Consider the following 13,089-nt stretch of genomic DNA (forward strand, 5'->3'; position numbering starts at 1 on the left):
ACAAATATGATGAAGTAACTTCAACTTGTTTATTCTTCATGAAGGAGAAAGACAACACTGATGAACACAAAGCAGGAACAATAATCATTTTACAGATGTTTCGTCTTCATTTAAAACTTGCTAATACTCTCGTCTACAACACAAACATTTAAACATGAACATGCCACAAAAATTACATGTCAAAAGCATAAACACTGGGGTCTTTACCACGCCTTTATATTCTCATTTAATGAATTTGTCCCCAATCACTTTGCATTCTCTAAAATAAGAGATTTGTTTTGTACAGACCAGAGAAACAGTTACAGCAACCAGTTAAACTGAAGTTTTTCCTCGCCACTGTTGCCAAGTGTTTGCTCATGGTGGGAAAACTCTTAATAAGTTTGTCCAGACTCATATAATGTCTGGAGTGAAGACTCTGAATGAATTTAATATGGAACTTACCACCATATTGACCTGTAAGTTTGAAGGAATTTGATTAAAGTTATTAAGAATATTTAACTGTACATGTATGACGTAGAGACGCTACGTGCTCGGCTCATCTGTGCTGAAAAGGAAACCAAACTTTGACGTTGGTTAAAAAATATTATTGGGGGACCTGTAAAATCATGTAAAATCATCTTAAGTTAGCTAAGGTTAGCAAAATGTGACCTAACTAGCTAATCTACATCAATCAGTCATGAGCTAACTAGTTAGCGAGCATTTTGCAAGCATTTTGCTAACATTAGCTAGCCAGTTAAGTACTGTTTTGCTGACATTAGCTAACTTAAGTTGTGACGTGACTTTTACAGGAAAAGGAGGTTGTTTTCATTCCCAACTCATCAAATATGGACGTCAGGATCCTCGGTGACTCATACAGACACACATGTTAGTCTTTAGCAGCTGAAAGATTCACACCAGGAGAGAAATGTAGAACGGACCAAAGTTAAATGAACATGACCCATGTTGGGGAAATAAACATGAACATCTTCCATTAATTTTTGTGATTCAGATAAAAAATATTCATGATCAAAAAGCTCAGCTTATATTATTTAATTCTTCAGTTACTTGCAGATAAGGACACACACACATCACAGTACAAAGCACATTTGTCCCTTCAAGACATAATTATTAATTGTGATCATACTGCTTATTGTTATTATGATCAGTCAGACTGTCATGTATGTGTGTATGTACAATTCTCAGATCTTCTTCTGTTGCTCCAGAATGATGATAGTCACGATGACCACCATTCCCACCACTACAATAATACCAACAGTAATCGACATCCGATGGTTCCTACACCCTAAAATAAAGAAAACCAGAGCAGTGAGTCATCTGGTATCATGTACAGCTCAATAGTGAAGTTTAAAGATAGACTGATAGTCTGATCTGAAGTCTTAAGTTCATGATCAGAGTCATACTTACCGCTGGTCAGGCACGAGCAGACAACCAAGAAGTACTGGTAGATTGAGGAGCAGAAGGAGATGAACCAGATGGGGCAGAGGCTCTGCCAGAAAGAGTCCTGAGAGAAGAAAAGACAAAAAAAGACAAGAACATGATCAACAATAGTCAGTTTTAATGAATCTGCAACATTCAACAACAACAATCTGCAACTATTCTGTGATTGTATCAGATCAATAAATCAAGTCATTACCGGGAAAACAGGAACTCCAAGAAACTTCTGAATTTCACTCCATGCGATATCATTGCGGCTACTGGTCAGAAATCTGCCCTCATAGAAGAGACAGTCCACAGTGAGACAGACGTTGGGGTTGTCCACCTGTCTTCTGCTGTCAGCTACGACATGATCAGGATTGAAGGTGTGATGCATCACCACCAGGATTACTGGTTTACCAGCTGTAAGAACAGAGAAACACGACCAAGTGAGTCAGAAACAAGATGAAACTGATTATTTTTGTTTTTTACTCCATGTGGTTCCACACATTTCTCATTTCAACTTCAACTTTATTTATCACGGTGCAACTGGTTTTACAGCCAGACAGATAAAGACAATAAACTAGAAGAGGTCACTCAGTAGAGCGCAGGTCCCCATCAGGCAACAGATGGTGAAGCACCTACTGCAATGACAACACAACTGTCAGAGATTTACATTAACATGACGTCCACATATGTTGTCTTTAGTTGAAACAAGATTTCAAACTGAAGCAGTTGTTGATCACTTGTCCCTGAAGTTGCCCTGCCCATCAGCTATGCACTCTGTGTGTCTGCTTTGTCAACAAGCCATGGACGGTCTGCAAGTCTAGCATCTGTAACGTTAGCAGTCAGGCCTCTTCTTCTGCTCACCATGAAAGTAGGAAAATGTTTTGCATGCCCACAATGCTGGAGGAAGTGAAAGCAGAGACTCCGCTGTCGCACATGGAGCAATAAGACTCTTAAAAAAACACTGTCATTTATAAAGTATCGTAACTAATAAAAGGTGGTATCGTATTATTTTTATCAGCTGGGTTCTGCAATACCTTTCTAGTATCAGTATACTGTGTAACACTAAGAGTCAGTATTTATCCTCCTTAGCGTAGGGCTCAGCAACACCAGCAACAACAGCTATTTTAGACTGAAAATAACTTCAAAGAACTGCCAATTCTTAAAAATAACAGAATAAAATGAAACATAAAATAAAAGTCCACTCACAACCTGTGACTGGAACAGTATGAGAAGTATTTATCACCCCAAAATAAGTAGTATGGTCAATGACTGAAGACATTTCCTACCTGGAATATCCTGCAGGGCCTCGCTGATGTCTGTTCCAACTCGTGATGCAACAGGACAGAAAACCAGAAGGTAGTCACTGTCCTCAGGAGAAAACACCTCAGTGCGACCAGTTCGACAAATCTTCTGAACAATGGTTTCATGAGCCCCATTAGTTCTTCCTGCCACGATGACATAGAACTTTTTCCATGATGCTTAAGACAAAAGAAAACTTTAGTCATTATTGAGCTGACAGAGTTTTGTGGAAACACACCATCAGATCCAGATGAAGGAAAATATTGACGAAAAATTATTTCAGCATAAATTGAAAAACATCCCTGTTCTACTTTCATAAAGAAGTTCAACTTATGATTGATTATAGCATCTAAAAAATGACTCTAATGATGTAAGTTGTTGTGTCAGTAGAGATGTTGAATATAAATGAACAAATGTTCAAACCACAGATATACAGTGTGTTACCTCCTGGTTCAAAGCTACTGTCTGTACATGAAAGACACAGAAACAGAAGCACTGACTCTGTTGCAGACAGCTGGTCACTGGTTTTATTCTAACCTGCTGACTTCATTCAGATTAATGAGAATGTGTGTTTGTTCAGGCTGCTTTAAAAGATTTTAATCAAAGTCTTTAAAGTTTACCTGGATGTTGCATATTTATTAATGCTAACTTGACTGTGGTGCCTCGCAGATGCAAAACTTGATGAGTTTCATTGGTCGTTCAACACGCCTTTGCTGAATCTCCACCACCATCAAAAGTGTTTTTCCAATAAAATGAAGTGAACTTGGTGAGATCGACCCTCAGAGGGCTGAGGGAGTGAGTCAACAACGAGGTGTATATCACCCACAATGCATTGCTGTCATGCATTTGGTGCAAAAAATATATGTATTTACTCATTTACCAGGGACAATGTATGATAATCAACATTTCAAACATAAAAAACATCTTGTTTTACAAGATCAGTAACTGGTAGCAATAATAGTTCTGATGATCATGATACAGATCACAAACAGACATTTCTAAATCAGAAGCAGAAGTCACTTCTTGCCTCACTGAAATGAGTCTGCAGGTGTTTCTCATGATGCTCAGCTACAACTGATAGTTTGGGCTCAAAGTGAACGAGGGTGAGTGTGTTTCAGTACAATCCAACACTCCTCCCCCCACCCTCTGCTCTCCAAGTGTCCTCTGTGAGACACATGAATGAGAGGAAGTGGAACTCAGGAAACACAGAGGGGTACCTACAGCTTCACTGTTTGAAGCGTAGCGGCCATATTTGAAAGACACACAAACTGAAAGTCAGTCGGTTCATCACTGAGACAATCATAACATGTTGTCAGTTGATCTGATTATAATATAAAAATATTAGTAGAAGCAGCTTTAAATGTTATCTAATCATTAAATGTAGTTTACTCTCTTTAATGCTGAAGTACTGCAGTGTTTACAGAGAAACATGTTGTCAGTTTATGAAAGAAGTAAACATGTTTCCTCACCTGGTGCCACTTCCTGGTCCATGTCTCTGTGGAGGAGATAAAGAAACTTTAGTCAACATCATTTAACAAATTAAACAGAGCTGAACAAGCAGCATGTGTGTGTGTGTGTGTGTGTGTGTGTGTGTGTGTGTGTGTGTGTGTGTGTGTGTGTGTGTGTGTGTGTGTCACAAACTGCTTTGTCACAGCTGCTCTGCTCGAGCTTGTACTCAGTAAGACACAGATAAAAAAAATACCTTAGAGGTCTATAACTAATATTTATCTGATGCATGGTTGAGAGTCAGCAGTTCACAGCCTCGCAGGTATTATTCACAACATGCAAACTTACGACATCGACTGGTAGTTCGTCTGAAGTATCTCTGGCATTTCTCTGAAACACCCCAACGTCTCCTCCCTGTGAGTCTGAATACTTTCACTTTTGTTTCACAGTTTAATGTTGTGCCTCTTCACTTCCTCTATTGGTGAACTTGAGAACATGTCAGAGTTCAGCCAGAGATCAGATATGAACACAGCAGGAGGAAGGAGAAACCACAGAGCACATTTATACATTTGTACAGCGACACTACAGTTACTATGTGTGTAAATTGATAAATCATCCATCATTCAGAGTTATTCATGTGTTATTCATTCCATCTAATTCCTTTTTCTTTTGTTTTCAGAATTTATATATATGAAATATGTATCATTTATTAAATGTTTTGCTTTTAAATCTCTAAACCTGCACTAACAGATCAGTGCCTGTACTCTGTTGTCACACACGTTTTGCATTAAATTATTTGCAGCAGTGTTTCTAATCTTTCTTATGGACCCCAAATTTATTTCACACCTACGTGTTACGAAAGTTTGGTGGTGCGACGTGGTACAGTATCACTTCTGTCGCTGTTTTCAGAACTGTCTGTTTTGAGGAAATGAAAACAGACACAGCAGAAGGAGGGAGCGCTTGTTTTGCATCCAGCAAGAGCAGACTATTACATTAGCAGAATAAAATGACAAATATGGCCCTAAAAATCAGCCAAAAAAAAGCAATCTGCGATTAATTCATCCAATCACCCAAACCTGTTATTTTTATTGTTCAAATATTAATGGGGGGCCCAGGAAGAGCAGCTGCTGTTATAATACAGTAGCTGATGGGGATCTAATAAACAAACAAACAAATCTGATGCAGACCTGTTCATTATCATCACCACCTACAGTCCAAAATATTTTTCAGTATTAGTTGTATTGACAAGTTAGCTAACTGGATCCCTGGGTAGCTAATGTTATCGTCTGGTCTGTGTAGCTAACATTAGCGGTTGGTCAGTGTTGCTAATGTTAGCAGTTGATCTGTGTAGCTAACACTCGGGGTTGGTCTTGAATAGGCCTGAACTAATGCTTCCATACCTAAAATTCACAAAGACAATACACAAATATGATATAGCTGCTTCAAGTTTTGTTTATTCTTCATGAAGGAAAAACATAATTTTGATACTTAAAGCGATAGTTCACCCAAAAATGAAATTTCGCTCAGTATCTCCTCACCCCTGTTCTGATGTGAGGATGGGTGAAGATCTCCAGTTCACAAAATACTTCCAGAGCTTCAGCGGAAAACAGTGTTGCAGCCAAATCCAGTACAACTGAAGTGAATGGTGACCAGTTTTAAAATGTAAAAAAAAGAATACAAAAAACACAAAACATCTCCATACTACTCGTGTGGTATAATCCCAGTGTCCGTAAGCCGCAACATTAAAATTTGACGTTAAAAGACACCATTTACACCATGTTTTTAGCCTAAATGTCAGCTGTAGCCTGTCAGACCTGATCCTCGTCCACACGCCTGAAGCGGGTACACAGACTCTCACCCAAGCGGCGCAGCTGCAGCAAAGAAATGATGTTCCTCTTCTATGTTGAAGTCCTCAGACATTTTCTTCTTTGTTGAAAGTTTGCAAAGTCAACTGTGCACGTAATAAGTCACTATTTCTGAGCAGATCTCTCTCTGTTGTCTGAGTCGCTTCCAGGTAGCATGTAAACACAGGTGTGAAGGTATCGCAAGATCTCGTATATCTCGTGTCACGCCACTTGGGTGAGAGCCTGTGTACCTGTTTCAGGCGTGTGCACGAGGATCAGGTCTGAGAGGCTACAGTTGATATTTAGGCTAAAAACATGGTGTAAATGGCGTCTTTTTGGGTCAAACATTAATGTTGCAGCTTATGGATACTTGGATTACATCACACGAGCAGTATGGAGACATTTTGTGTTTTTTTGTGTTCTTTTTTTATATTTTAAAACCATTCACTTCAATTGTACTGGATTTGGCTGCAACGCTGTTTTCCACTGAAGCTCTGGCAGTGTTTTGTGAACTGGAGATCTTCACCCATCCTCACATCAGAACAGGGGTGAGGAGATTCTGAGCGAAATTTCATTTTTGGGTGAACTATCTAACAGCTAACAGTCAGCATTTTACAATGATGTTTCATATCCATTTAAAACTTGTGAACACTCATGTCTACAACACACACACACAAACATGTACATGCCACAATAATTATATCTCAAAAGCATAAATACTGGGGTCATTATCAGAGCTTTATATTCTCATTAAATTAATTTGTCTCCAAACTTTGCCTTAAAATGTACAGACTAGAGATACAATTACAACAACTGCTTATTTGCTTTCTCTCTTAACCCAAACAGAACAGCTGATGACCGCCAACCACTTTTCTGCCTGTAAAAAGGAAGTTGTTCCTCGCCACTGTTGCCAAGTGTTTGCTCATGGTGGGAAATAAACCTTCCTACTCTAAGTTTGTCCAGACTCATATAATGTCTGGAGCGAAGACTTTGATTTAATATGGATCTTACCACTATATTGACCTGTAAGTTTGAAAGAATTTGATAAAAGGTAATAAGAATACTTAACTATAAATGTATGATGTAGATATGTTACGTTACTCGGCTCATCTATGTTGAAAAGAAAACCAAACTTTGACGTTGGTTAAAAACATTATTAGGGGACCTGTAAAATCATGTAAACTAGCTAATCTACATCAATCAATCATTAGCTAACTAGTTAGCGAGCATTTTTGCTAACATTAGCTCTTAGTAATTTATGGGAGTTTTGTGTTCCAACTTTGACATTTCAGTTCATTTATTCCCCTAACTTCAAGTCTTTCTGTCCATCTTTTTCCCACATCTAGCCACACGCTGAAGTCCTGTATCTGCAGATCTGTTGGTCTTCTATTAATTTTTGTGCTTCAGATAAAATATTAACGATCGAAAAGCTCAACTGTCACAACTTAATTACAATAGTAGCAATATTAATCCTTCCATTACTACATTTTTGCAGATGAGGACACACATGCATCGCAGTACAAAGCACAATTGTCCCTTCAAGACATATTTATTAATTGTGATAATACTGCAAACTGATATTATTTCATTTCATTTCATTTATTAGGATGCCCATTAGCTGCGCCGTAACAACAGCTATTCTTCCTGGGGTCCAAGGTCCTTTGAACTTTGTCATGTATGTGAGTAAAATCCTTAGCGCAACCACCGTTCCACCAGTGCAATAGTAACAGCAGCAACCAGTATCTTCTTCCAGTGATTCCTACACCCTAAAATAATAAATAAAAGACAAACAGAGCAGTGAGTCATCTGGTATCATTTACAGCTCAATAGTGAAGTTAAAAGATAGACTGATAGTCTGATCCGAAGTCTTAAGTTCATGATCGGAGTCACACTTACCCCTGGTGATGTGCCTGTAGATAGAGATGAACCAGCCGGGGGAGGAGCGTGGCCAGATGGAGACCTGAGAGAACAAAAGACAAAAAAAGACAAGAACATGATCAACAATAGTCATTTATGATGAATCTGCAACATTGACATGGACCACAGCAACCCTTTATCTCTTAATATCACAATATCAGTGAACTCCACATCTATTCTGTGATTGTATCAGATCAATAAATCAAGTCATTACCGGGAAATCAGGAACTCCAAGAAACTTCTGAATTTCACTCCATGCGATATCATTGCGGTTACTGGTCAGAAGGCTGTCCTCATAGAAGAGACAGTCCACAGTGAGACGGACGTTGTCTTTGTCCACCTGTCTTCTGCTGTCAGCTATGACATGATCAGGATTGAAGGTGTGATGCATCACCACCAGGATTACTGGTTTACCAGCTGTAAGAACAGAGAAACACGACCAAGTGAGTCAGAAACAAGATGAAACTGATTATTTTTGTTTTTTACTCCATGTGGTTCCACACATTTCTCATTTCAACTTCAACTTTATTTATCACGGTGCAACTGGTTTTACAGCCAGACAGATAAAGACAATAAACTAGAAGAGATCACTCAGTAGAGCGCAGGTTCCCATCAGGCAACAGATGGTGAAGCACCTACTGCAATGACACCACAACTGTCAGAGATTTACGTTAACTTGACCTCCACATATGTTGTCTTTAGTTGAAACAAGATTTCAAACTGAAGCAGCTGTTGATCACTTGCGCCTCCTAGTGGCTGGTTAAGATAAATGAGAAGTCAGTGGTCATAAAAAAAACAGCAGTCAAAAAGTCAAGTTACAGTTTATATCCACGTCTGTCCATAATCAGACTCACAGAGGACTGATAGAGAGCTGAACATTATGGTGTCACAGTGAAGTTGACCTTTGACCTTTTGGATATAAAATATCATCACCTCATCACTTTATCCTAGTAGATATTTGTGTATAATTTTGTCACAATTAATGAATGAATTCTTGAGTTGTGGCCTTGAGTGAGGTCTGAGTGATCTTTGATCACCAAATTTTAATTTAGCGAACTGCATACACCTGCACTTTGACATTCTTGCATATTTGTACTTGATATGAAATTTCCATTCCCTTGAAGTAGAGTGTGATTTTTATCTGGTGTTTTCTATATATGGTTGTTGTTGTCAATGACGACGTTGCCCATTTGCCCTAACCTAAGACAGGGCTGCCTGGTTTCCCCTTTTCCCTTTCTCTTATATGTTGACTGGATCATGAAACAGACAAACGACAATACAAAGACTGGTATCCAGCAGAGTTTGACAGAATATCTTGGGGACCTTGACTTTGCTGATGACATCACACTGCTCTCACATACCCACCAGCAGATACAAGACAAGAGAATCAACGACAAAAGCACAAATCCTACAAGAATTGGGGAGCAGGCACCGGAAGAGGTCGATATATTCACATACCTTGGTAGTGTTATAGCTGTGGATGAGGGAACAGAGAAGGATGCTAAGGCAAGAAAAGAAAGAACAACATCCAACATCCTAAAACAGATATGGAAATCCAAAAAATATTTCACTCAGGACCAGGCACAAAATCTTCAGCTCCAACATCAGAAACATGGAAGACTGTGTGTCTGCTTTGTCCGTCAACAAGCTGTGGACGGTCTGCAAGTCTAACATCTGTAACATTAGCAATCATGCCTCTTCTTCTGCTCACCATGAAAGTAGGAAAATGTTTTGCACATCCACAATGTCTGGAGGAAGTGAAAGCAGAGACCCAGTCAGTCATAAATTATCATAACTAATAAAAGGTGGTATTGTATTATTTTTATCAGCTGGGTTCTGCAGTACCTTTCTAGTATCAGTATACTGTGCAACACTAAGAGTCAGTATTTATCCTCCTTAGTTTAGGGCTCAGCAACACCAGCAACAACAGCTATTTTAGACTGAAAATAACTTCAAAGAACTGCCAATGTGGAGCCTTGAAGGAAATTCTTAAAAGTAACTGAATAAAATAAAAAATAAAATAAAAGTCCACTCATAACCTGTACAAAAATAAGACTATGTGAAGTGTTTTTAATAATAATAATATATAATAATAATATTTTTCAAAATAAGTCATGTTCCTACCTGGAATATCCTGCAGGGCCTCGCTGATGTCCGTTCCAACTCGTGATGCAACAGGACAGAAAACCAGAAGGTAGTCACTGTCCTCAGGAGAAAACACCTCAGTGTGACCAGTTCGACAAATCTTCTGAACAATGGTTTCATGAGCCCCATTAGTTCTTCCTGCCACGATGACATAGAAGTTTTTCCATGATGCTAAAGACAAAAGAATATTTGAGTCATTATTGAGCTGACAGAGTTTTGTGGAAACACACCATCAGATCCAGATGAAGGAAAATATTGATGAAAAAAGATCTCAGCATAAATTGAAAAACATCCCCGTTCTACTTTCATAAAGAAGTTCAACTTATGATTGATTATAGCATCTAAAAAATGACTCTAATGATGTAAGTTGTTGTGTCAGTAGAGATGTTGAATATAAATGAACAAATGTTCAAACCACAGATATACAGTGTGTTACCTCCTGGTTCAAAGCTACTGTCTGTACATGAAAGACACAGAAACAGAAGCACTGACTCTGTTGCAGACAGCTGGTCACTGGTTTTATTCTAACCTGCTGACTTCATTCAGATTAATGAGAATGTGTGTTTGTTCAGGCTGCTTTAAAAGACTTTAATCAAACTCTGGTGTGATTTTGTGTGAAAAGCTGAAGTAGAATTAAATCCATCTGCTGATCCTGGGCACTGTCAAGGAAGTATAATTATATAAGCTTGTTTGGTAAGAATGTGGTTTTGTGTCTTTTTGCTCTGTTTTTGGTCTCCACCTACATTTGAGGAAAAACAAAGCAATACTATCATTCATTTGAAGTCTGTTTACCATTTCTGTCACACCCTCTTTTAGTTCTGTATTTGGTCTCCACCAACTCTTAAAGGAAATATTTGGTTCTTTAGCTGTTAAAAGTTCACCAGCTAGTCTCTAATTTTGTCTGTCTGCTGTTTGGTGTTGGGTAGATGGCACACAGCAGGTTTATCAGAGCATTATCCATGAAAACAGCTGCTTGTTGTGGCCGAACAGCCTGTTTTCACTCCCAACACATGAAATAGGGGACCTTGGTCACTGTCCCTCAAACTATGAGACTATAGGAACCCCTTCAGTGTCTCTGCTGGAGGCGTCCCTCTGGCATTATGTTTTAATGAGCCGTCAGAGTCAGGTGACGTCGTATAAAGAGTGAGAAAGTCCACGTATAGAGGAGCTAGCTGGCACTGGTGCACATTGGTCCTTTGATTAACATAACGTGACATTACGTTACATTACATTGCATGTGTTAACTTTGCAACTCATGTACATTAGGTTACACACACTCATCTATGCCTCCTTTATGTATGAAAATAGGCTTGTCCTTTTCATTTAATCATCACTACGCATTATCTACGTTATCTTTGCAACTTACATCCCCAACTTATGTAAACAACTTGCGTATGTTAATTATGCAACTTATGTCCACAACTTAAGTATGTTTTTCCAAAAAAATGAAGTGAACTTGGTGAGTTCGACCCTCAGAGGGCTGAAGGAGCGAGTCAACAACAAGGTGTATATCACCCACAATGCATTGCTGTCATGCATTTGATACAAAAATAAATGTATTTATTCATTTACCAGGGACAATGTATGTTAATCAACATTTCAAACATAAAAAAAAATCAGAAGCAGAAGTCACTTCTTGCCTCACTGAAATGAGTCTGCAGGTGTTTCTCATGATGCTCAGCTACAACTGATAGTTTGGGCTCAAAGTGAACGAGGGTGAGTGTGTTTCAGTACAATCCAACACTCCTCCCCCCACCCTCTGCTCTCCAAGTGTCCTCCGTGAGACACATGAATGAGGAAGTGGAACTCAGGAAACACAGAGGGGTACCTACAGCTTCACTGTTTGAAGCGTAGCAGCCATATTTGAAAGACACACAAACTGAAAGTCAGTTGGTTCATCACCAAGACAATCATAACATGTTGTCAGTTGATCTGATTATAATATAAAAAATATTAGTAGAAGCAGCTTTAAATGTTACCTAATCATTAAATGTAGTTTACTCTCTTTAATGCTGAAGTACTGCAGTGTTTACAGAGAAACATGTTGTCAGTTTATGAAAGAAGTAAACATGTTTCCTCACCTGGTGCCACTTCCTGGTCCATGTCTCTGTGGAGGAGATAAAGAAACTTTAGTCAACATCATTTAACAAATTAAACAGAGCAGAACAAGCAGCATGTGTGTGTGTGTGTGTGTGTGTGTGTCACAAACTGCTTTGTCACAGCTGCTCTGCTCGAGTTTGTACTCAGTAAGACACAGGTAAAAAATACCTTAGAGGTCTATAACTAATATTAATCTGATGCATGGTTGAGAGTCAGCAGTTCACAGCCTCGCAGGTATTATTCACAACATGCAAACTTACAAAATCGATTGTTTGCCCGTCTGAAGTATCTCTGCTGTTTCTTGCAAACACTCGAACGTCTCCTCCCTGTGAGTCTGAATACTTTCACTTTTGTTTTGACAGGATTCGTGTTCTCAAGTTGACCACTAGAGGAAGTGAAGAGACACAACAGTAAACTGTCAGAGTTCAGCCAGAGATCAGATATGAACACAGCAGGAGGAAGGAGAAACTGCAGAGCACATTTATACAACATTTGTACAGCGACACTACAGTTACTATGTGTTGATTTGACATCACAGAAACAGTGTGTCAGTGTCGCCTTCACGCTGAGGGTGGAGGGAGTCTGAGCACATGACAGGACAGCTTTAACTCTGGACTAAACCTGATTTTAAGTGTCAATTTGCTCAAACTGTTGGATATTTTGAAAAAACAACACACCTTCATTCTTAGAGAACAACTTGTGCTCACATTTCCTTTATGCAACTGCAGCTCCTGCAGCTTTATGTCAAAGTACACAGCTGTGTGTCCCTCATAGAATAACACCAGCTTCAGTAGAGTTTGTATTGTATTTGTATAAACCATCATCTATAGCAACCAGCTTATGGCCTAAGCTTTATCTATATGAAGTTTATAATGTTTAGTTGACACTGGGACATTTTAACAAGAAGACATCACTC

The 13,089-nt window shown here is 38.9% G+C and overlaps 1 protein-coding gene across 1 annotated transcript in view; it reads right to left on the reverse strand.

Moving 5' to 3' along the window:
* The window catches only part of LOC146314812 (uncharacterized), an 18,200-nt gene continuing 5,111 nt past the window's right edge, over positions 1–13,089 (reverse strand). Inside the window, exons 3-11 of the mRNA XM_084737109.1 lie at positions 12,155–12,180; positions 10,053–10,278; positions 8,143–8,345; positions 7,908–7,971; positions 7,717–7,777; positions 4,191–4,216; positions 2,709–2,900; positions 1,634–1,836; positions 1–1,501 (exon numbers count right to left, since the gene is read on the reverse strand). Of these exons, the coding sequence (XP_084593235.1) occupies positions 1,283–1,501; positions 1,634–1,836; positions 2,709–2,900; positions 4,191–4,216; positions 7,717–7,777; positions 7,908–7,971; positions 8,143–8,345; positions 10,053–10,278; positions 12,155–12,180 (1,220 nt within the window). The 3' untranslated portion in view covers positions 1–1,282. The remainder of the gene's footprint in view (positions 1,502–1,633; positions 1,837–2,708; positions 2,901–4,190; positions 4,217–7,716; positions 7,778–7,907; positions 7,972–8,142; positions 8,346–10,052; positions 10,279–12,154; positions 12,181–13,089) is intronic.

The sequence above is a fragment of the Lutjanus erythropterus genome, chromosome 15, assembly GCF_056507025.1.
Source record: "Lutjanus erythropterus isolate fLutEry1 chromosome 15, fLutEry1.hap2, whole genome shotgun sequence".
NCBI lineage: Eukaryota > Metazoa > Chordata > Actinopteri > Lutjaniformes > Lutjanidae > Lutjanus > Lutjanus erythropterus.